The sequence below is a fragment of the Falco cherrug genome, chromosome 3, assembly GCF_023634085.1.
Source record: "Falco cherrug isolate bFalChe1 chromosome 3, bFalChe1.pri, whole genome shotgun sequence".
Taxonomy (NCBI): domain Eukaryota; kingdom Metazoa; phylum Chordata; class Aves; order Falconiformes; family Falconidae; genus Falco; species Falco cherrug.
The window spans coordinates 21,181,381-21,204,710 of NC_073699.1; the positions used below are offsets into that span (position 1 = coordinate 21,181,381).

Consider the following 23,330-nt stretch of genomic DNA (forward strand, 5'->3'; position numbering starts at 1 on the left):
AGACTGTCCCAGAAATGTAACTTGGGGAGAGAGTGTCTGATGACACTAGAAACCAGCTATTGTAACCCCTGACGCAGCAGGGTTACAGCTGATGCTTTTAGGGTCCCCAGGAGGTGCTGGAGAATTTGTCATTCATAGGGTATGTATATGCACGCACACACATTTCTGTGCGTAAGTTTTGGCCAGTTCTTGCACTAAGCAACTGCTATGGGGTGGGGAGGCAAGGCCACAAAGTCCCAAAAACTAAAGGATTGGGAGCTACTCTCCATTTAGGGTGGATGTGCTTCTGGGTGATGAGAGCTCCATTAGTGACAGTCAGAATAGACTGAGGTGGTTCACTGTGCAGTCATAGGACATTTAACAGCGGGCAGATAGCTGGTATCAGACATTCACAGATTTTTATTTAGAGAAAAGAGAAGTCCAAGAATCAAGGAATCTGTGTAGATGTCATGGTTTAACCCCAGCTGGCAACTAAGTACCACGCAGCTGCTCACTCACTGGGTTCCCCTCCCCATCCCAGCAGGATGGGGAGGAGAATTGGGAAAAAGGTAAAACTCGTGGGTTGAGATATGAACAATTTAACAACTGAAGTAAAATAAAATATAATAATGAAAGTAATAATAACAATTAAAACGAAGGGGGAGGGGGCAGGGGGAGTGTGTGTGGAATAAAACCCAAAATGGAAAAAACCAAGTGATATACATTACAAATGTTCACCACCCACTGACCGATGCCCAGCCAGATCCCCCAGCAGCAGTCGGCAGCCCCGGCCAACTCCCCCCTGTGTATATACTCAGCATGACATTCTATGGTATGGAATATCCCTTTGGCTAGTTTGGGTCAGTTGTCCTGGCTGCATCCCCTCCCAATTTCTTGTGCCCCTCCAGCCCTCTCGCTGGCAGGGCCTGAGAAACTGAAAAGTCCTTGACTTAGTATAAACATTACATGGCAACAACTAAACCCACCAGTGTGTTATCAACATTATTCTCATACTAAATCCAAAACACAGCACTGCACCAGCTACTGAGAAGAAAATTAACTCTATCTCAGCTGAAACCAGGACAATGGAATTAACAGGGAAACTGGTCAACAGGGCACAACTTCCATTATAGTCCTCCAAAACCTTTGTCTGGTCCTTAAAATCTGGAATTAAGATTTTAAAGCAATTTATAGCCAGCACTAGAATTAACAGTGATTTATCATAACTTGGTATTAAGCAAGTCTTGGCTGTTCCCAGCAAAGTCTGTAATTCTGCTGCCATGCAGAGAAGTGAGCACCAGCCAAGCCATTATCGGAAACCTCCATAGAAGTTACTCAGGGAGACTGTTTTTCACCTTTCTAGTGGTTGCCATGGTCTTCAAAAGGCAAAGTTCCCAAACTAATTCTGTCTCTCACAATCAAATCCTATAAAACATTTTTAGAGTGTGTTATTACTCATCAGTATGTAAAAATGGCACCGCCTTACTAAAAAAAAATCTGTTCCCTGTGTGTATTCAGATCCATGCGTTCAGCCATGCTTAACTAAAATAGTTTTGTTGCTCCCCCCCCCCCCCCCATTAGATGCAGCACCACTCACGGTTCATTTTCTCACTTGTTAGCTGAGGTTAACAGCTGGACAGGTTGGGCAGCTGGACTGTATGATCACTGTAGGTCCCTTCCAGCTGACCTATCAATGAAAACCTTGCTCTTGTGTTACTAAACTAAATGTTGAGGTCCCATCTACCTGCAGGTACCTCCCAGGCTTCCCTGTGTTCCCGCTGTAGCCAGCAGCAAGGATCTCCCGGGAGCGATCAGGTCTGGGGCTGGGGACGGGAGGCAGGTGACTGGCTCTGCGCTGGCTGTGTAGACAGTCTGCAGATGTAATATAGGTAACAGCAGTAGGTATCTAAAAATAGTTGGATGAATCTGGGGCACGCTTTCATTTGAAAGACCTTTGCTGGTACAGCAGCCCGAAAATACCAAGCGTGGTAGGTAGATTTTGGGATGAATGTGCTATATAATGTAAGTAGCTCCTGTGGTGTGATGGGGAATGGGTATTTTAAGCAATTAGCTGCTGTCTCCTTCAGTGGTACTTTTGTCCTGGTCTTTGGTAGATGACTCAGTGTGGTTTCAGAATGGATCCAAATCCTTACCAGAGATTTTAAAGACCATTTGGAGAGATCCAATTAAGCTTTGGCTGTGAGAAGCACAGAATGCTGTGTCTTCACTTTGGCTTTAATGGAGAAGGTTATCAAGCTTTCCAGAAACCTCTTAGAGGCTGCTACAAAGGTTTTGGAAGCAGAATCTCGAAAGACGGGGCAAAAAATGTGGTCTCAAAACCGTTTTTCATGTTAGATCAGGTGAACTGCAGTTGTGTAAAGATATTAGCCACTCAATCATGAGCTCGTATCCTAGACACTTGTCCTGCAGGCAGTCTGCTCTCTGGGAATAGGGGTCATTTTCTTTAAAGGTCGTTGCAAATGATATCTCAGCATGGTGGTATGGATGAGTTGCTGGATCTGCAGAATGTAGGTATTTAGTCATAATCACTTGTGATTATTTTATATATATAGTCACGATTGATAGATTTTGTGAGATATGTATGTCTCTCATTTTAGCTAGTTATTGTGGACACACAGCCTGTCTAGATTCTAGACACAGAACCAGCCTATATTTTGCATTTATTGTGCAAAGTGTTTTCAAAGTGTTGTGCACGCCTATGAGCACCTCGTTGTCGTATCAGAGGTGATGTCTGTCTACTGATAGACACGATGAACTCCTTTGTTCGTGGGTAAATGAGTATGCGATTGTGCAGTTGGTTTGTAAATTACGCTTGGATGAACAGCGCTCGGTAAAAGCAAGATAATCACCGTTCATTAAAATTTGTTTTAAAAGATCGTGTACGTACATAGACTTCCATTTCTGTATCTTCTGCTTTAACTCCAGATCAGTATCATTAATGAAACTGAGTAATTTGCTGTTAGCTGACAATGTGTTTATTGAGTATCTGAATTGAAATAGCAGGACTATAACTGCAGTGCATATTTTTCCCGTGCAGTTTCTTTACAAAAGGCATATACCCCATTTGTCTAATCCCTACTTCTCTGATTACAAAATAGTCAGCTTACATAAAAACAACTAAATTATATATTTGCATATAATACTGCTGTGGCTCTGCAGAAGCCATTTTGGGCTGTTCAATGCTTATAGTTTCTTTCATTGAAATGCTTTCTTATTTCACCAGCATTACTGCAGAGTTCTTCCAGTCTTTTGCTTGGAAACATTTTTTTTCATCATTCTGTTCTTGGTTGCCACAAATGAAGTAAATAATATTTAGTAAAGTAAGTAATAAAAGACAATAAAAGAGTACTGTTAATGTAGTTCTTTATGCCATTTAAACCTATGGGATTTTTGTAAGTTGGATTTCAAAGTCTTTGGGCAGAAACCAGCCTTTAGTTAAGTGTTTGAATAGCACAGTGGGACCCTGATTCATGGCTGGGCACTGACAAAGTAACACTACTAAAAATAGTTTGCAGAGTTGGGCCCTCCAGTAGCAAAAGAAAAGTTGGAGAATGCATAATTTGAAGAAATGCTCTGGCTGTTGCCAGTGGGTCTGCTGTCCCTATTGTTATTTAAAACCAGAATTAGCTGTGCCTGTTATCTGCAGCACAGTCTATCCATTTGCAGGCTGCTGGCTTCATTCTTTATCGCCTTTCTAAATCGAGTTAAGCATCAATGTTCTTTGGGAGACCATAGTCAGCATTCAGGGAGACACCAGATATGACTCTACATTATGAATACCTCAGTTGTGGAGCTGGCTGAAGAGGCTCCTGCTGCTGCCCATGACCATTCCTCCCCGCTCCCTGCCAGGACCGTTCTAGCTGTGGTGGAGCTTTAAAGCAGATCTGGGAAATGAATTGGTTTAAAGCTGTTGTGGGTGCTTACTACAGGCCACCTGATCAGGAGGTGGAAGTCAGTGAGGGCTTCTACAGACAGTTGGAGGTAGCCTCACGATCACAAGCCCTGGTTATCATGGGGGACTTCAACCACCTTGATACCTGCTGGAAAGACAACTCAGCTAGGCACACACAGTCCAGGAGGTTCCTGCAGAGCATCCATGATAACTATGTGATGCAGGTGGTGGAGGAACCAACGAGGTGAGGTGTGCTGCTGGACTTTGTACTAACAAAGGACAGGTTGGGGATGTGAAGGTTGGAGGCAGCCTTGGCTGCAATGACCATGAGGTGGAATTAGGATCCTGCGTGGAAGAAGGGCAATAAGTAGGATTGCAACTCTGGACTTCAGGAGAGCTACTTTTGGCCTCTTTGTGGACCTGCTTGGAGGAATCCCAGGGGGTAGGGCTCTAGAAAGTAGTGAGGTCCAAGAGAGCTGGCTGATATTCAAGCATCACTTCCTCCAAGCTCAAGATCAGTGCCACCCTGAGTAAGAAATCAAGCAAAGGGGGCAGGAGGCCTGATGGATGAGCAAGGAGCTTCTGGTAAGCCTCAAAGAGAAGAACAAAGTTCACAGAATGTGGAAAAGGGGACAGGCCACTTGGGAGGAATATAGGAACCTTGTGAGAACATTCAGTGATGCAGCAAGGCTAAGGTCCGTTTGCAACTGAATCTGGTGAGGAATATCAAATACAACAAGAGCTTCCCCAAGTACGTCAGCTAGAAAAGGATGACTAGGGAAAGTGTGGGCTTGCTGTCCTGGTGACAAAGGACACAAAGAAGGCAGAGTAACTGAATGCCTTCTTTGCTTCAGTCTTTACCTCCAAGCCATCACAAATCCCAGGACCTGGAGGCAAGCAAGAAAGTCTGGAGAAAGGAAGACTTCCCTTCAGTCGAGGAGGATCAGGATAAGAGATCACTTAAGCAAACCTACACCCACAAATCCATGGGCCCCAGTGGGATGCACTCCCGAGTGCTGAGGGAGCTGGCAGATGTTCTTGCCAAGCCACTTTCATCATCTGTCATGGAGAACAGGAGAGGTGCCTGAGGACTGGAGGAAAGGCATTGTCAGTCCAGTCTTCAGAAAGGGCAGGAAGGAGGAAATTACAGGCCGGTCAGCCTCACCTCCATCTCTGGCAAGGTGATGGAACAGCTCATCCTGGAGGTCATCTCAAAGCATGTCGAGAAAAAGAAGGTTATCAGGAGCAGTCAGCGTGGCTTCTCCAAGAGGAAATCATGCCTGACCAACCTGATAGCTTCTGTGATGGAATGACTGGCTGGGTAGACAAGGGGAGAGCAGCAGATGTTGTCTACCTTGACCTCAGCAAGGCTTTTGACACTCTCTCCCATAAAATCCTCATATGTAAACTCAGGAAGTGTGGACTAGAGGAGCGGACAGTGAGGTAGACTGAGAACTGGCTGAATGGCAGAGCTCAGGGAGTTCTGATCAGTGGTGCAGAGTCTGGCTGGAGGCCTGTAGCTCGTGGTGTTCCCCAGGGGTCCGTGCTGGGTCCAGTCCTGTTCAAAATATTCATCAACAACCTGGAAGGAGGGACAGAGCGTACCCTCAGCAAGTTTGGTGACGATACAAAACTGGGAGGAGTGGGTGACACACCGGAGGCTGCGCTGCCATTCAGCCAGACCTGGACGGGCTGGAGGGCTGGGAGGGAGGAACCTCATGAAGTTCAGCAAAGGCAAGTGTAGGGTCCTCACCTGGGGAGGGACAACCCCACACACCAGCCCAGGCAGCTCTGCGGAGAAGGACCTGGAAGTGCTGGTGGGCAGCAGGTTGCCCATAAGCCAGCAGGGTGCCCCTGGGGCCAAGGCGGCCAGTGGCATCCTGGGGTGCATTAGGAGAAGTGTGGCCAGCAGGTCGAGGGAGGTGATCCTCCTGCTCTACTCAGCGCTGTGGTGAGGAAGCACCTGGAGTTCTGTGCCCAGTTTGGGGCTCCCCAGTTCAAGAGAGATATCACAGTTTGTTTGCTGGTTAACTTCTTGAGGCTTTGAATCAGAAGCAAAAAGACTTTTTTAAAAAGCGGGTTTTTTTTTTCTTTCTTCATAACCCATTAGTATCTGCAAAATGAAAACCTGGGGTGGATTTATAGCAGTGGATGTAGAAGTGCCTATGGGAGTGGCCTGATCTGGGTAATAGCAATGAACAATATCCATGTGCATTGAAACACCTTCAGTGAAGAAACATTGAAGAAAAACTCTATCAGAAGATGTAATTTCCTGAGACATTATAATTAATTTCTCATCTGGAATCTGGGCCAAGAGGTTAGAGACAAAAGTTGTTGTTGGCGGGCAATGCTCCGGTGATCACAGAGATGTCTCTGGGATGCTCCATTAGGGACGCAGATAGATTAATCTCCTGGGAGCCTCTAACCAGGGGAAGTTGGAAAAAATGGGGAGGCCTGAGCTGTAGCAGCATGTTGTTACACCCTAGCGAGGTGAGATCATTTCTCTTTGTAATCTCAGAATTGAAAGTAGGAGGTGAATGACAGTGTCATTAAGAAGTGGGTATTTAACACATTTATAGCACTCTCAGTTCCCACACCCGTTGGGGCCAAACTCCAGAATCCTGAAATCTGGGACTCTTCCAGAGGAAAAACCCTTCATTAGTGGGGCAAACTAAGTGGCAGTTCCTGAACATCTCACACTGCTTTTCTGACAAGGCTGCTGTTTAGTTTTGCAGTCTCTGCAACATCATAGCTTAGTTTTTTTTTTCCATTTAGGCATTTTATCAGTACACTGTTTAAACAGAGCCTCTCCAGGAACCTAGGGCACAGATCTGCCTGGCTAACCTCCTAGCTAACCACTGCCAGCATCCATTTCTTCATGATGCACCCAGCCTGGTGCAGCCTAAGCAGGGATGAGCACCAAATACAGAATCCTTGAAGGGTGGGTTGGAGGTGACAGTGAAGAGGGCAAAAAATGGCTTAGCAAAAGATGTTCTGCATGTGTTTATTCTTGGGCAGTCTGTGATAGTGGCTGGGCTTGTAAAATAAACCTGATGATGTGGCTCCCTGAGCAAGTTACAGTGAGTCAACTGGAAGATTGAGTGTGAATGCTGAGCGTGTGTTGCATGCTCTTCTTCAATGACCGTGCACCGAGCTGCCTTGTGTTTACCATGGTAAGGGCACACACGTGGACAGTTAGAGTAGAACATCTGTTCTGCTGTAAATCCAGACGCCAGTTACCTGGCAGTAATGTGTTCACGGAAGCATACCCTTAATTATTCTGAATAGACAAATGCATGATGCAGACTGAAGATTTCAGACATATGGACATGCCAGAAGTTTCAAATCTTTTGTGGGTGAGGCTTTAGAAATGTCTTGAGGGGTTACCAGAACTTGTTGCAGCCCCACATCTGCTTTCGAATGATGTGTCAGCACTTGTTTAGGCTAATTATTAAAAGACTTGTAGAAATCATCAGAGGAAATTTTCACAGGTAACTTGGAAATCAAAGTCTTGTTGACTTCTTATGAGACTTTGGTGTGCAAATCACTTGGGTTTTTTTGAAAATCTTGTCCATCTTCTTTCTAGCCAAAATCTGTTTCATGCTCCAGTGGCAGAAATTCTTCCTTCCTTCCTTCCTTGAAGCAAAAATTTAATTGGGATCCATACTTTTCTGGCACTGGAAGAGAAATACCACATCCCATTAGATATTTTCCCCTGATTTTTGAAGCACAGAAGTTTGTCTGCGCATGAATTGCAATAAACTCTTTGGCCTGAGATAAAATGGTAGAACTTCTCCAGTTACAAATTCCTACCAACCTAATTGCCTACATAGCTGAAATATGAAAGGTGTTTAATAATAAACAAAGCATTATTTTTGTTTACTCTTATTTTACTTACCCATGTGAATTCCTTGACTGTGATGTCCATTTATTTGTATACTGCAAGTGGAAATTAAAAGCAAATCAGTGGCAAATGGAAACCGTTTGGCAGCATGGACACAATAAATTATCCAGCTGCAAAATGATACCAATAGTGCTAAATAAATAATTCCTCTAAAAAAATTTAGTACTTTGTGGATTGTTTGCAGGAAGCAACTCATTATCTCAGTTGTGTGTATGAATTTCTAAGAAGATTATTTAGTGTGTAATTCCCTTGTCAAATTCCAATATCCAAAGCCTCAAAGGAATTTAGGGTCTTATCCCTCACTGGAATCTATATCATTCTTGATATCAGTAGAAATGTAAGCATTAAACATGCTAATCCTAAACATTGTGGTACCTACATTTCACATGCTAATTGGAATTTGTAGCAATCAAATAAGGCGTAAAGTTTCAGTTCCTGTCACCTCTTGTTTGCCATTTAATTGCTGGATATCTACTCCGAGCCCGTCATTCAGCTTTCTTGATAATCAGTGAAGAGAGGAAGCTGGCAAAGAGTTTTTTATCCAATATGACAAGTAAGAAGGTGGGTCACCCTTCTAAGGGCTCTGTATTTCTCCACGGTTGGTTAAGAAGCCCAGATGACCACTGTAGGCTGCCTGCCTGTCTAGGATGGGTGAAATAAGTTTGTCTGTGCAACCACCATGTAAACTTCAGAGCCAAGCGAGCTGTACTCTGTGGAGGGAGATACGAGCAATGAGATATTCTCATAGCTCAGCCCAGGCAGGGGTGGATTCTCCTGTTCCACTTCTGTCTGTGATTTGCATTTGTCTGGGGTTGCAGTCTGCAGTTCTGCGTGGAAATACCCAGCTAACTTTAATCAAGCTACCTGTAGAAGTTCAACTGAATCATCTCAGAAGTACATGCAAGCTTATTTATTTACATCTCTAACCTTAAAGATAAGCTTCCAGGTGGGAAGGAGGTAGGCTATATATCTTTTTTTTATGCTGCTCCACTTCATGCAGAACAATTATGTATTTATTTCACTAGACAGCAAAGGCAAGTCTAGCGGTTTGTGATATGGCAGATGAGGCCTTCACCTTAACCACTGAGTTGCTGCTGGGCTGCATATTTCACTTTCTTGCATCCATCAGTCCATACTGGTATGTTCTGCAAGCAAAGAATCCAAATGATAAATTAATGTATTTTTCCCAATACGTCATTAGCCCCGAACCTCTCTGTTTAAAGTGTGGCAATGCCCTTCTGTCTGACTTTTAAAGGTCAGTTTCTACCTGGTATTGAATTATTTTCTGCCACTAAGTACATTGGTCCCATCCTTGATTTACACTGGGTATGCCTCCACTGCGGCACCTGAGAACATGTCCCAGCCCTGAGCGCTGGATGCCCAGCTGGTCAGTGATGACTGTGTGTGAGGGTGAGGATGGGGAGTGTACCTTCTTCCTAGGTATGGGCTTCCCTCGGAAGGAAGACTGGTTCTGCAGGCAGCTGGGGCGGTGTGGAGGACTCCAGCAGGTCCTGTAATCTGCCCCACAGGACCCACCTGCGACACATTAGTGGTTGCTGTTGGAGTCCATGGGGTCTGGGCAAAGAAAGCATAGAATCCACTTGGTTTGGGTGAAGGGGGACATCACACAACATTTCACTTGGGATCGCAGCAACTGACTGCCACATCATCTCCACGGCACTGAACAGCCACTGTGATCTGAAACCATTTGTATACATTTCTGTGCAATCCTATTTTCAGGAAAATGTGCGTAATGCAAAAAGAGACAGAAAAATATGCAGGTGCTTTGGAGAGCCTCCAAACTAAGATAATAGGAAAGGGGCAAAGCAGAATTTGCAACCGATCAGAGAGTTCCTCTGCTGAGCTAATTATTACTCCAAAAAAAAAACCCCTGAATGACTGAACATCTCATGCCTTCTGAGCACTAGCTAGATATTCTTTGTTTCATACCTGTCATGTTTTCATGAATGACTTCTTTGCTTGGCTCTGTGGTCGAGATAGCCCACATAATTTCAGGCCTTGGACTTCATGCCTTACTTAAGAACCTCTTTGATACAACCAGCCCATCCTTCATTATTAAGGCCTTCTGCAGAGGCAGCATTACTGTTAGCTAGGGTCTCTGGTGGATATACATCAAGATACAGTCTTAATAATCACCTAGGGAGCTCTTCAAAGGTGGTAACTCATTTTGATCTCTGTAGTTCGTTTTCCAGCTGCCCAAAGAGAGGCATGAAGCTTGATTTGCAGAGTGTCAAGCACTCTCTGCTGCCTGCCTTGTCACAGCATCAGTTGCAAGGTGGAAGGGACCTGTGCCTCAGACAGGACCTCCGCTCGCTGCACCACTCTCCGTGAGTTTCATCCTGCAGCTGGGATAATTTGACCAGGGGCCTATGATTTGATTTGGTTTGATTTTTAAAACAGTAGTTGTGTATACACCATGATACTTTTTCTGTAGACGTTTATGAGAATTCCTGGAAGAGTTCCTTGTTCTGGTCACAGCCAGTTTGATAAGGATAAAATGGTGACTGCTTTTTTCCTAGACAACCCAGTGGCTGTGGAGGGCCATGCTGGACTGTAACATTGATGGTTCAGCAATCAATAAGCAGCATTTTCCAGATAAAATCAGACTTTGGGGCAGATGAGGAGAGGGCATCATCAAAAAGCATATTGAGAAGTCTGCATAGATGATCAAAGCCAGACTTTGCCATCTTTAGAGTCCTGCTTGTACCCCTCCCTGGAGCTGCAGCTTCCAGGCCCAGAGTACATATTCCAGAGGATTCCTCAAACCCCCATCTCTCCTCCATAGGGTTTTCACCTAACTCAGGAGCCCCACATAGCTCTGACAGCCTGAAGCTCTTGGTGCTGGAGCCAGGAGCTGGACAGACAGCACCAGTGCAACCTTGTAGCTCTCTTTGTGCCTAACTAGTAACCCTAAAATAAGGCATGTCTTGTCACTGATGGATTTTGAAATTGAGGCACTTTTTTTTGGTGAAATGGTTGGACGCTGTGTCCACGAGGATAGCAGCAGTTATCTTCCAGGTGGAGGTTTGACATTGTGCATTAAATGAGGTGGTGGGGCACATGCTGAACTCCAGGGATAAAGCAAGTACTGAGTGGCACTGAGATCCCCTTTCTCTGTGTTCTGTCTGTCTGGTGCTCAGAGCAGTGCAAGGGTCCTGGGAAAAACACAGTGATAACGCAATGTCGTAATACGGGTAAAAGGGATGTATTAATTAATTCCTTCAAAAGGCTAACCTAAAGTGCCTTGTTCAACTAATTGGGGGGTGGGGGGTGGGAGGGTGGGCTGGGTGGGCTGATTTTGTAGGCTTCATGATGTGTTTTTGTTTTGTTTTGTGGTAAATGCATGCGTGCAGTCTTTTAGGTGGTTTCAGTAGGTATAATTTTCCCCTTTCGCTTGGTTAATCATTTCACAGAATGGAAGCTTTCATTGCAGAGAACCTCACAGTGAATATCTCCCTAAAGGTGGACAGTTTGTTCCACCTATTAATCCTGCATAAGCTCTGCATAAACAGTGAGGGAGTTGTAGCTCCAGAGAGTTTCCAAACCCTTTTGCTATAAAACTTCAATTTTTCTAGTGAAATCTTTGGTTTCATGTGATTATGTTTCTTAACTTAATGCATATTTCACTGAAGATCCTAAAGCAAGTGATAGGAAGATGCAATGGACAGAACTAATTCCCAAATCTGCTGCACACTTCTGAATGGGAAGGCTCAAAAGTGTCCTGCAGAATCTGCAGAAGAAATGCAAGGTGTTGAGATCAGAGCAGCCACCAACCCACTGCAGGCCACCAGGGACCATGTGGTTAAGCACCTTATGTGCATGCTGAAGATACCACTTAAGGCTACACCTTTTCCAATTTCACTGGGTTTGCACCATTCCTGGTGCTTCATATTAAAACCCAGCCTCTCGAGATGAGAGCAATGGATATGCAAAGGCTCACGATGTGGTGCAGATGGCTATTTAGAGCCACAGACTGTGGAAGACTATTCATATGTGACAACCTTTTTCACTTCCTGCAGAGCAGCCCACAAGGACTTGTGAGATCAAGAACTGATTACAGGCAGGCAGTGAGAGATGCGCGTGATAAGGCATAAAGTCAGTAATATCTCATACGCATTTTCAGCTGAGACCATCAGACTCCTTAGCATCACAATCCTTTAAATCTTTGCTATAATTTGAGTCTCTAGAGAAGATGCTGGTGGACAGCCAATTCACTGTTCACAGTGATGGGTAAGCATGCAGCAGATCAAGAGAAGTCTTTGAAAGAAGCTATAAACACTAAGGAAGTGGTTGCATGCACTTTTTCAAAATATTTTAACTGCTTGTTAGTTCAAGGAAATCATTGTGATCTGTTGAATGCAAAAGTGTTTTTTTCTTTTTTCTTTGTATATTTGCAGCAGCAGGTAGGTGCTGGGGTGTAGGAAGCATCTTGAGAAGAGAGGAATGAACACTGAAAGAAAAGAGTCTGTCCCAGTATTTTGGCTGATTTTTGAACCAGACTTTTAAGCTCGGGAAATTTTCACATGCTGGTTAGGCTCAGACATAAAAAGGACATAATTTCTTGGGACACGTTTTTGTTCTAAGGTTTCCAGATTAACACTGTAAAATGAAGCTCAGGAGATGCTAAAAGGCTTTTAAGATATTTTTCAGAACAAGGCTGTAGTGTGAGCTCAAGCCCCTTAGAGAGATGTCCACCATGAACTCTGATTTTTGAAGGAAGGGGCAAGGAACCAAAATGCCTTGAATCAATGTATGTCCTTATTTTGTTTAACCTAGTCGAGTTGCTGAGAGTTTTGCTTTGGTAGGGAAGCTGGAGCTGTGTGTGACTCATGAAGAGACTCTTGGCTAATCTGAGTATTTGAGGGCATTGAATAGCTTAGTGAAACACATTTTGGACAACTACATTTCCAACCCATTCTGTGTGAACCAACTGTGTTCCGCAGAGCAGCTGCGATAACCTCTGACTAATTGGCTTTTCGGAAGGTTACCTGCTGAGAGCATCTGCCATGACATCCATTCTCCCAGAAATGTTTCATCTCAGAATTGCCTGATGCCGGCTACAGAGCCCAGCATTACAGGCAAGATGTGAGTTTTCTCTTGAGTCAGAATATAGGGGAAAGGATCTGCCCGACCTTGTTGAATGTTCATCATCTGTCTTGAAGGCCTGAGCGTCCCGTCTAAACCACCTTTTGAAGGCCACCCTGAAGCCTTCCTGGAGACAAGATTTGCCGTTGATGCAGGCAGCGAATCTGCCAGCGAGCCAGGATCCCGCATACCCATATACTCCTGATGTCTTATTAGGGCTTTCACACTGCGCCAGGCAGCGCCACGCACAGCACCGTGCCCGAGCAGGCTGTGCGCAAGCTGTATGCCAGCTGCTGCCTCAAAGCCCTTGCGTGGACCTGAGGCCACTCCGAGTGAGCAGTGTGGCAGTACATAAATAACGCCAAAGAGTTTATTGCTTAGAAAGTCATTCTCTTCCACAGGTTTCATAGGGGAATATTTGTTCAGTAACGTATATATGGTGATGATATCAACAGATATTAAAACTATATCCAGGAGGATTAAGAGTAGTTGGTTATAGGAGCAAGTTGTCCAGAAGAAGTGGTGGTTTCAAAAAAAAAACCCTGAATTCATCCTCGCAGAAATAGCAGTTCAGATGTCAGCTGCTGTTTGTTTTAAAGATTCTGCTCCGCGAGTCTTGTGTTGATACATCAATTTCCCTGATCATTTGAACAAAAAATGTTGTTTCATGATTGTGTTTCACAGTTCATGACAAATATGCCCTAGCTGTATCCTAAAAAAATAGGGGTGAAGGAAAAGCAACATTTATTTTTAATTCCATGTATTTTCAGCTTTTGTGATTATTTTCATGGCCTCATTAATGAATGCTGAGCACTTGGGATTAGGATTACTGTGTTTGATGCTTTAGATGTTGTACTCATAGATCACCTTTTCTGTCAAGCTGCTCCAAAACTAATGTCTTGATTTCCTGCTTGGCAAGCAAAATCAAAAATCAAAAGAAAGAAGAGACTTCCTTCCTTTCCCCCTCAGTATATTTCTGCCACATTGACACTGCGTTGGACAAACATTAGATAACCTTCAATTCTGTATCAGCTACCAGGTCTTAGTAATGAGGGGAGAATCTGGCGAGCCAGACCAAGACACGACTTGTTGGGAATCAAAACAAAATTGGCAGTCTTATCAAAACCCATCCACATCTCTGTTTTCTCTCTCGGCTACTGAGTATTGCGTTCAGTCCATTGATCATTGTGTCACTGCTTAACACGGGCTGTGACACTTGCAGCAAGGCAGCTGGTGTTGCCTCTGTGCAGCCCTGAGGTTTGACTTGCTGCCTACACCAGCCGGGGCTGCTCTGACCAGAGGAGGTGACTGGGAAGTGGACGGAGCAGGCTGGGGAGCATTGCTTTGCCACCTCCTCCGTGCTGGCTCCAGCTAGCTCCAAGTGTGCAGATGTTTGAGGTAACCTTGGATCTCTGGCACTGTTGACTTTGGTTATCAGCGACCTGTTAGGTAATAAGGATGTGCAGCAATAGCTGCATTTACCTAGAGGTTAAGAGAACTGCCGCTGTTCTCCACCCAGAACAGTAATGGGATGGTTTTGTGATAAAATGAAACCAAACTCTGGTACGATTTCAGTCTCATCTGATCTGGGGCAAATGGTTCCTGCCCCTGCCAAGGCCGCCCCGTGGCACCATTTCCCAGCCCCCGCTAACCCTCCTTCCACCTTCCACCATGGTGACTGACCGGGATCAGCAGCTTCCCAAGCAGTTGTTTTGTTTTTACATTAACTACCATGAGCCTCACAGAGACACGTCACGCTCTCACACCTCAGTGATAAGAATTCAATGTGCAATAAAGAAAAGGGTAAATGTAGGAATGGGTGGCCAGCCATTTCCTTTTGTCGGTGTACAAAATTCTTCAAAGGTAGTGATATTTCTAATTAGCAAGTAGCAAGATGCAGCAAGTCTGCAATAATGTACAGCTTATTATAATGCCTCAAGTGGCATGAAAAGCATGAAGTGAGATATCTGTGGCCTTTCTGACACAGGAAAATAACTAATAAATGTGGCTGAATGCAGTTTTTCACCAGACTCCCAAGGAACAGTTGGTAGATGTATATTGGAAATAGGCACTTTTCATAATAATCACTTCTGAAATGTCCTAACCTTAGAAATATAGTATAAAATCAGTTCCAGGAGAAGAAACCTAGCAAAGCTAATATATGCTTGTTTTCTTTATCAGAAACCCTCAATTATGAAAATGTGACAAATGGGTAATACTGCTAGGTTGAGCTGAATTAACGTGTTTAAAATGAGTGAAAAATATGTCCCTTTCCCAGTTAGAAAAAAAAAACACACAGCACAGGTACTCAAAAAATGAAATGCATCTCTGGCTTTGACATTAATGTTGTCTTTCTACAGCAGCTTCTTGAAAATGTCATGTGAGATTAGATCTGCATGCCGTTGTGTTGGTAAGCGTACAAACCCCCTGCAAAGGGCGGTCTTTGTTCCAAGAACTTACAGTCTCAGGCAAGGTTTTCAAAGACAACTGCTTATTTGTGATACCTTTTAAAAAGATCTTATTTTCCAGAAGAGCTGGGTACATACGGTCAGAAAATCAGGGTCCTTAGAGGAGTCTGCAGCTGGGCACCAAAAATTATATAGGTAATGAGGAAGAATAAATGCTTCTAAAATGCTGTCCTCAAAAGGCAAAGTGAGAAGAGAAGGAATGGGCTAGATGACCACTAAGGCTTCAGTTTGCTTGCTCTAAATGCAGAGCCAAACAGAATTGCTAGTGTTTCCTTGGCCAGTGTTGCTGGTTGTGTCCAGACTGGCTCTGCTAGGTGCCCTGCATGGCTCAACGTGGTTGTGCTCCCTCTGCGGTGTGGACAAAGCCCAGGGTGGGATCAGTCCCCATTTCTCCGCATTCACAGGCTTTTTTCTGAAGCATGAGTACGAGCCTGTGGCTGAGACAATGCGGGTGTCAGGGGAGTTTCAGCATGGGTGCAGTTCTGAGGCCAGACCTGATATAATTAGCCAGTTTACCCATTTGATTGTAGTCCTGCAACTCTGTTGGCTAGGCAAGGTATTTTCCATTGCTTGGGAGAGCCTTTCAAATTTTCCCTTCTTTGCAGCAGATGAACTATTTAACCTCAAAAAAAGTCCTATTTCTCCTTTGTGAGGCAGGCCTGTCTCTGTGGCTGCTACACAGATGGGAGATATCCTCCAGTTCACCTGCAATCAAACACTTTTGAGGTGAGGTATCAGTTTGCCTCTCTCCAAGTTTAAAACCTCCTGCCCTAGATGTCCCCTTTATCTTCAGACCTGCTTAATGTCACCATTGCTTGCTTTTCTGTCCCAGGGGATGTGGTCAATTATCTGTCTAGACCAACTGAAGGCTCAAAAAATTCCCACATGTTCTCCCACGGAATGAAACAGTTGCTGAGTCCCAAATGTGCATCTTTCTCAGGCCACTGCTTATGTGGGTATCTCATGTGGTAGATGATGGTAGGTGGTGGGGAGATCATCACACCACAGAATGTTGAGAATAAAAGCAAGGCAGCTGTAAAAACTGAAATCGAAAGTAGCACCATAATCAGATGAATATGCCTACATAAGGAGGGAAATAGTTAAGGAGACTTTTTTTATTTTTCCTGTTTCATAGGACAATTCACACTGAGGGGTAAAGTGCTCATGGCAGGTTGTGGTGGGTTTTTTTAATCTTATTCAGCATTCTTCCAGCACCTACTGATTTAACATCCCATCCTTTCCCCACTCGATCAGACTTTCATGTCCATTGCTACAAGAGTTCAGGGCTGGGGGAGGCAAATATGGGCAAACTGACAGCTTGGCAGAGCCAGTCATCCCGCACCCCACAGAGAAGACCCCACCAGGCATGATTTTGATGGGGTGAAAAGCAGAAATCCACTGCCAGCCTGAGTTTCAGCTGATGCGAATGCTGCCTTGGCAGCATCAGCATCCCATTAACTTCACAATTTGGAATCTGGCCCAAAAAAGCCGACAATCCAGCTCTTCCCACACATACAGACACACACATTCATGCAAGAAGCAGGACATCAGCTGGAAAGGGTGCAAAGCCCATCACAACGAGTCCCATCCCAGCACTGCCCTGGTCACAGATCTGGTCGGTAAAACTGCTGGTGGGTGAGGGCTCTGTGATAAACAAAGCTGTGTGCAAACACATTGAAATAACACGGTGAACTTGCCTCGGCATGGCTTCTTGGCTCCAGAGGCTAGCGTAAGCCTGTGACGGGCTTACGTGCATTTTTGTGGCTACATGCTGAACAAAAACTGCCCTTCAGTGTGAGCAGCCCCACGCGGGCATTCATCTCTGGAGCAAATCCCCATCACAACATGCAGAGTGTTAACATAATTTAGGTTGCAAGAGACCTCTGGAGATCTTTCTGCTCAACTGTGCTTGAAGCAAGGACAAGTTAGGTTGTTCATGGCCTTGTCCGGTTGAGTTGCGGATATCCCCGCAGGTGGACATCACACAGCCTGGTCAGGTAACTTCTACCAAAATGTGACCACCCTCACCAGGGAGAATTTTTTTTCCTCGTATTTAGCTGTCATGTCTCTTGTTGCATCTTGTGTCCGTTACCTTCTTGTCCTTTTGCTGTGCATCTCAAGGAAGAGTTTGGGTGGAGGGGGAAGACGTTCCAAGTAACCTCCACGTATTCCTCCTTTATGGTGTGATCACCTTACAGCTTTGCAAGGGCTTTCAGACAAGGAGTAGCAGCCACCCAAACTGGGTGTGCTTTATTGCTTCTAGTAGGGAAAGAGAAACTCTCTGCAACCTCCTAATTATCTTATGGGGTCTGAAGCAGGGGAGGAGGTGGGTGAGCTGTTTTCACATCTGCTACGCAGCAATGGCCAACTCTTGCCATGCTGGCCAGCAGAAGTGGTGAGGGAACATCAGTTCCTACTTTGGCATTTGGTGGAGCCTTCCCAGCATTTGACGATCAAGCTTTCAGTGGTTACTCCAAGCCCAACCCAACAAAAGAGCCTGCTCTCTGGGACTCAGACTAGAGGAAGAGTAAGCACCACTTTCCCATGAGGCAATAAAAGTAAAGTAGGAGTTGTTAAATCATACAAATGATTGCTGGTCTGTACTGTATCTAAGGAGTAAATTAAGCACTGAAGTTTTGATTGATGAGTGAAATTGATTTTAAAAGTATCAGGTTCACAATGTATATTCTATGAGTAGTTTGTCTTTACAGCAGAAATACATTTATTTAGCTCAAACCTGACCTTTTTTTCTTTTTTATTTTAGTTGAAATGTGGTAAATCCTTTGCGGTCTTCTATACTCACTGTCTGGTTTTGGTTTTCTGTTTTGTTTCTTACAGCCCCGGCAGAGAGCTCTCCATAAACATTTCCAGCCTCTAAAGCTGCTGTCCTGCCACTTGATATGAAAGTAAACTTTCCTTCGTGAAAAAAAACCATAATAAATGGCACTGCCAGAAGGTGACCATGGAGGATTGAAGACAAACTTGAAGTAAAATCAGCCCACTCAAGATGATGCATTCTGGGAAGACCTGGTTTGCTGTGGAGTGAAAACGTGGTGCATAATATCCAGTGCTAATTTGTTGAAAATGGTCATTGACAGACCTTTAGCTGGAAAGTTTCTTCCAGTTTTCATCACTGTGCATAACTTTTGAGTTCCCTTTAGGGGACTGTCTATGCCCTTCACTAGAAGTCCTGTTTTAGCATGGCAACTACTGGACTCTTTTATTATGTATGCAGATGGCATGATGTTTTAGGAAAAACAGCAATTCTCAAATCTCAGTGGATACGTCCACAATATTACACCCCAATAGGAATGTAAACGTCTTGTATATGTTAGTTTTGCAGTCTAATGGCATTCTGTTAAACAATATCAGCACTTCATATGTGCTTTCCACACAGAACTAGCACAGTCCATATAGATATATATATAACGGTCTTTTTTTAAAATACTGTGGATACGTTTCAGTATTGGGCTGAGACCGCATCCAAACTGAAGTCCACTACTAAGCATACCTTCACTGATTCACAGTAGATCGTGTAGATAGATTTGCACGTGGAAGAGATGTGACTTCTTTTATCGAGACTTAGAGAAGAGCTGTCACAGAGGTAGCCAACAACAGGGTAGGTTGAATGAACTGTAGGACACTGTCTGCTATCCCTCTCATCCACCAAATATCAAAGGTTCTTGTTTCTAGTGTGCCAATATGTTTTCTTACTCGGCAAGGGAGAGGCAAGGGAGAGAGCCTTTCTCAGAGATGTGTGTGACACTGGGTTCGGTCTATGATAAAACCAGAATAAACTGGAAAAATTCAGGTTCTTCATGCTGGGCACCATTTATGTTTTGGGCAGGGCTGGGGAATCACAGTCCAAACCAAACTGTCTGAACAAAGTAAAGTGTAAGGCTATACTTCTAAGGAGCAAGACGCTCCCTTTGGAGAGGGCAGGCTTCTTCATTAACTTTTTCCACTTTCTTTCCAAAAAAGTATTTTGGTAGGAACCGGGAATAAGCAAATGGTTCCAATAAGCCTTTCAACATACAGTAGCAGGCTCAAGACTGTTGCATTCAACCTGAACATTGTTTTTTGTTCAGTCTCTGAATGGCTGGCCTCATCACTGGTTGTATCACAGCTGGCTGTGGTACTGTTTCTTCCATGGGGACTCAGTGGAATTAGTGTCTGTCCCTCACATCAGGACCTTCTTGATATGCTCTTTATAATGAACTGATGCCATCAACATACCGGGGGGGACTTACCTCTTTGTTCCTTCTTTCTTTAAAATCAAAGGTAGCTTTTTCCGTGTATTTAAAGACAGTTACTCTCTCCAGCCTGACAGACAGGTACTGTAGAGTCGCTGTTAGCATCTAAGCCAAACTGTGGATGAGATGCCATACTGTGTGAAGATGCAGTGTGTGAGAGAACATACACCTACATCAAGTCAAAAGGACCTTTTTAGAGGAAGCTCCTGTGTTACAATTTTTAAAAAACTATTATACAGTTCATTACTATAGAATTGAAGGTCAACCACCAAGGGTGCCCGTACAACACACAGATAAATATCTTTAGGGCTTAATTCTTTTTCAGATGGATATGGGTTTAGGTTTCAGCTCTCCACCCATCTCAGATTCAGCATGTTGGACACTTCTACAGTATTCTATCCAAAAGCAAATTATTTCTACTGATGACCAAGATTTTCAGAAGTCGCTAGTGATTTCTAATGGTTTGGGTCTTTCCATGGGTTCTGAAATGAAGCTCCCAAGAATTACAAAGCAGTAAGCTTCTGCATTCTCTTTCTGAAAACCCTGGTCCCTAATTTTAAATTAGTTGGTGTAAAAATTCTCCTTAAGAAACAAGAATCTTCGCCAATGGCAACATTTGCACTTTTAGATTTTCTTAGGATTGCAGGGTGGAATCTGATACCAAGAGACCCGGCCATGCAGATGGCACAGGTCCACTGTAAGCTTCAGCAAATTTTACAGCTCTTTCTGCTACAGGTTTTAAAAAAGCGCTCTGGCAACTGACATCAATTTTCACATTGGTACAGCAATTAACCCCACACACACTTTGATGTAAGTTATTTTAAAAAGAAGGAGAATGCTATACTTCTATAGTAGGAATTGTCTTATTTTACTACCCAGTGAAAAAATCTGGAATAATTTGAATTATAAAAGAAGAGTTTATCAGAGAGTGTTATCTTAAAAGGGCGTACAAGAAGAAGTTGAGTTAGGCAGAGAGCCACTAGGAGCATTTTTTTGTATCAATGTTAGTTTTGAACATCTTCCAGTATATGGGCATGAATTTAGATGTGTGCACTTCTCCTGTTAAAACAGTTTGTTTTAAAAGCTTCCCAGGATTTTAGCTACGACTGACCTAGAAAAGCAGTGTTATAAGCCCTGAGAAATGTGAAAATCAAGTCCAGACCCTTGTGTAGCTAGACTCGGTGAGAAGTCTGCTGTAGGTGCCTATCGGACAAACCTCCTTTGAAGCCGGTGTGGGTCTCCAGCCTACAGCCAGCCTGTGCATGTGGATAACTGCAAACATAGTTCCCCTGAGCCCCGTGACACTTCTCACGTGTGTAACTGTCTGCTGGAGCCATAAGGAAATAACTGTACTTTTTGGCTTGTATTTAACTATTCATCGTGTTTGGATTTTTTAATCACTGTTATTCTCCCGAAGTAGGCCATGCTTCCTCAGGGATATTTATGAAATTGTTCTACCATCTCCTGAACGGCTATCTGGATCCCAGTGTATTCTTCTGAAAACTTTTTAATATAAATAAACATGTGGGAGAGATTTTTGTTATTATGAATGGGGGCAGGTACTGTGTTCTCGGAAAGGCTATTGAGTGCAGACAATCAAGTCTATTGCATTTTTTATGCCGAACACCTTATTAATAGCAGGCACATCCGCTTTTGCCTGGGTCGCAGGAACAGTTCAGGGGAAAGAATGCTTTATCTCTAGTCAATAAATCATTTATGTTGAGAGTGCCAAAGACCAAGTCAACATGAAAGGGAGCGAATAACTTATTCCAGCAAAGGAAGTGAATTAAAATATGCTCAGAGCCATTAGTTCGGTGCAAAAGAGTAGGAGACTAATGCTGTTTTCATAAAACAGCAATTATCAGCCCTGTGGAGATAGATAAATTCTGAAAGGCCAGTGCTGCCATTACATTGATCACTAGTTATTATCTCTGAAACTAAACAGTATTGCTATCGGGACACTGTTCCCCATGTGCAGACCTGCAGCCTTCCTCCTGCTCGGTGCATCTCCCTGCTGCCACGCTCGCCTGGTTTTTTGTGTCAAGAAAGGCTGTAGTATCAGGCGCCACTAAGAAACGCTGACAGAGGCTCAGCCATTCCAAGTGCTTCAACCCATGAGAAGTCCTGCACTAGAAACCTGAAGGAATTGCTCACCCCAGAAAACACGCTGCAGCTGAAAGCATCTTTTGCACTGCTTTTTCCTTGTGTTTTTTTTTTTAATCTGCATGGATTTCTGTGCTTGAAAACCCCACCATTTATTCTGTTAAGGCAAATGCAGCCTTCCAGGAGGGGAGCTTGACAAAGCTCCATGAGCTTTTTCATTTTGCCCACCCAGCTGGATAGTGATGAACTACCGGTGACTTCATCCCTCCCTGTCTGCTCCTTAGGGTAAGTGTTGTCACTTGACAGCAGATGCAGCATCACTGAGGAAATCAAACCATTAAAAATTACAAAATTCTGGTTTTGTTTTGCCCTGAATTTTTGAAAGACCCCAGGCCAGACCCCTGACAGACTTACATTGGTGCCGCTGCATCAAAGTCTCTGGTGATGTGTTGATTAGCCCCAGCCATGGAGCCAGGCCTGGAATGGGGTTTTTGTCACCACTAAAACTAACCTCCCTCCACCTGCCACAAAGCCACAAGATCTCAGTCATTCAAAATTGTCTTGAGCGAGCAAAGTAAAACCCTGAATCTTTCACATTGGTCTCCTTTTGACAATTAACATCTCTGCCATCAGAGTCTCCTTGAATGACCCCGCTGCAGGACTGTGCCGCAATAGACCCTCGTATATATAGACTGTGGTCAGTAAGATTTTAATTTAAGAAGAAAAGGTCCTCTAATATAATTACAACTGATGGGTAGAGGGGAAAGTACTACCAGCATTACCTGCAACCTCCTACAGTAAAATTCAGGAGAGTTACCTGGAATGCAAAAAACCCCACCAACATAACATATGGGTGATTAGGCAGGCTCATGAGGATAAATCAGCATTAAGAGAAGTAGTTGTTTAACGAGGGAAGCCAAAAAACATGGGAATTCAGTGGCCAATAGGTTAGGGTTGGTTAGACCAAAGGCTTTACATATATCCTAATAAATACTGTCGTAGCGTAGGTAAGTCTAATGTTACACAGGCACAGCACAGCGATTACTCACAGTACGTGCAAAACCCAACAAATATTCGTGTTTTGTATGTGAAAGCAGTAGAAGGAGGGAATCAGATTGCACATTAAAATGTAAGACCTCCTACTCCATCAGTAATTACGGGTAATACTAAGCATCAACTATCCAAACACACTTCTAAATTTGTAGAACCATTAACTGAATCCAAAAGCAAAAGAGAACTTGCCTAGGAATCCTCAGAACCAGAAAGCATAAAAAAAGCTTCAAATGACATCAAAACCCCAATAATTCAAACGAATGAGTGATTTCACCCAGAAGGCTATAGGCTCATTAGCTTCCTATCACTCTTAGGCAAAATCATGGAAAGATTGATGCGGCACAATCCTTAAAGCAATTAAAAATTTATAAAACCCTCCAAATGATTTTTATAGAAATGTATCATGCCAAATAAACTTGCTTTCATGTTTTGTGATATCAAAGGCTTGTTGATAAAAGAAACTATTCTGGCATACTATACTTAGCTTTCTATAGAACATTTGATTTTGATAAAGAACAAAATAGCACAATGCAAATCAATATCACCCAAAT

The 23,330-nt window shown here is 43.7% G+C and overlaps 1 protein-coding gene across 2 annotated transcripts in view; it reads left to right on the forward strand.

Annotated features, from left to right (window-relative positions):
• Nucleotides 1-21,157, forward strand: part of SAMD12 (sterile alpha motif domain containing 12) — a 174,057-nt gene extending 152,900 nt beyond the window's left edge. For both annotated transcript variants that reach the window (XM_055705019.1, XM_055705021.1), the window contains one exon: nt 18,209-21,157. In XM_055705019.1, the coding sequence (XP_055560994.1) occupies nt 18,209-18,231 (23 nt within the window). In that variant the 3' untranslated portion in view covers nt 18,232-21,157. The remainder of the gene's footprint in view (nt 1-18,208) is intronic.
• Nucleotides 21,158-23,330: the final 2,173 nt, after the last annotated feature.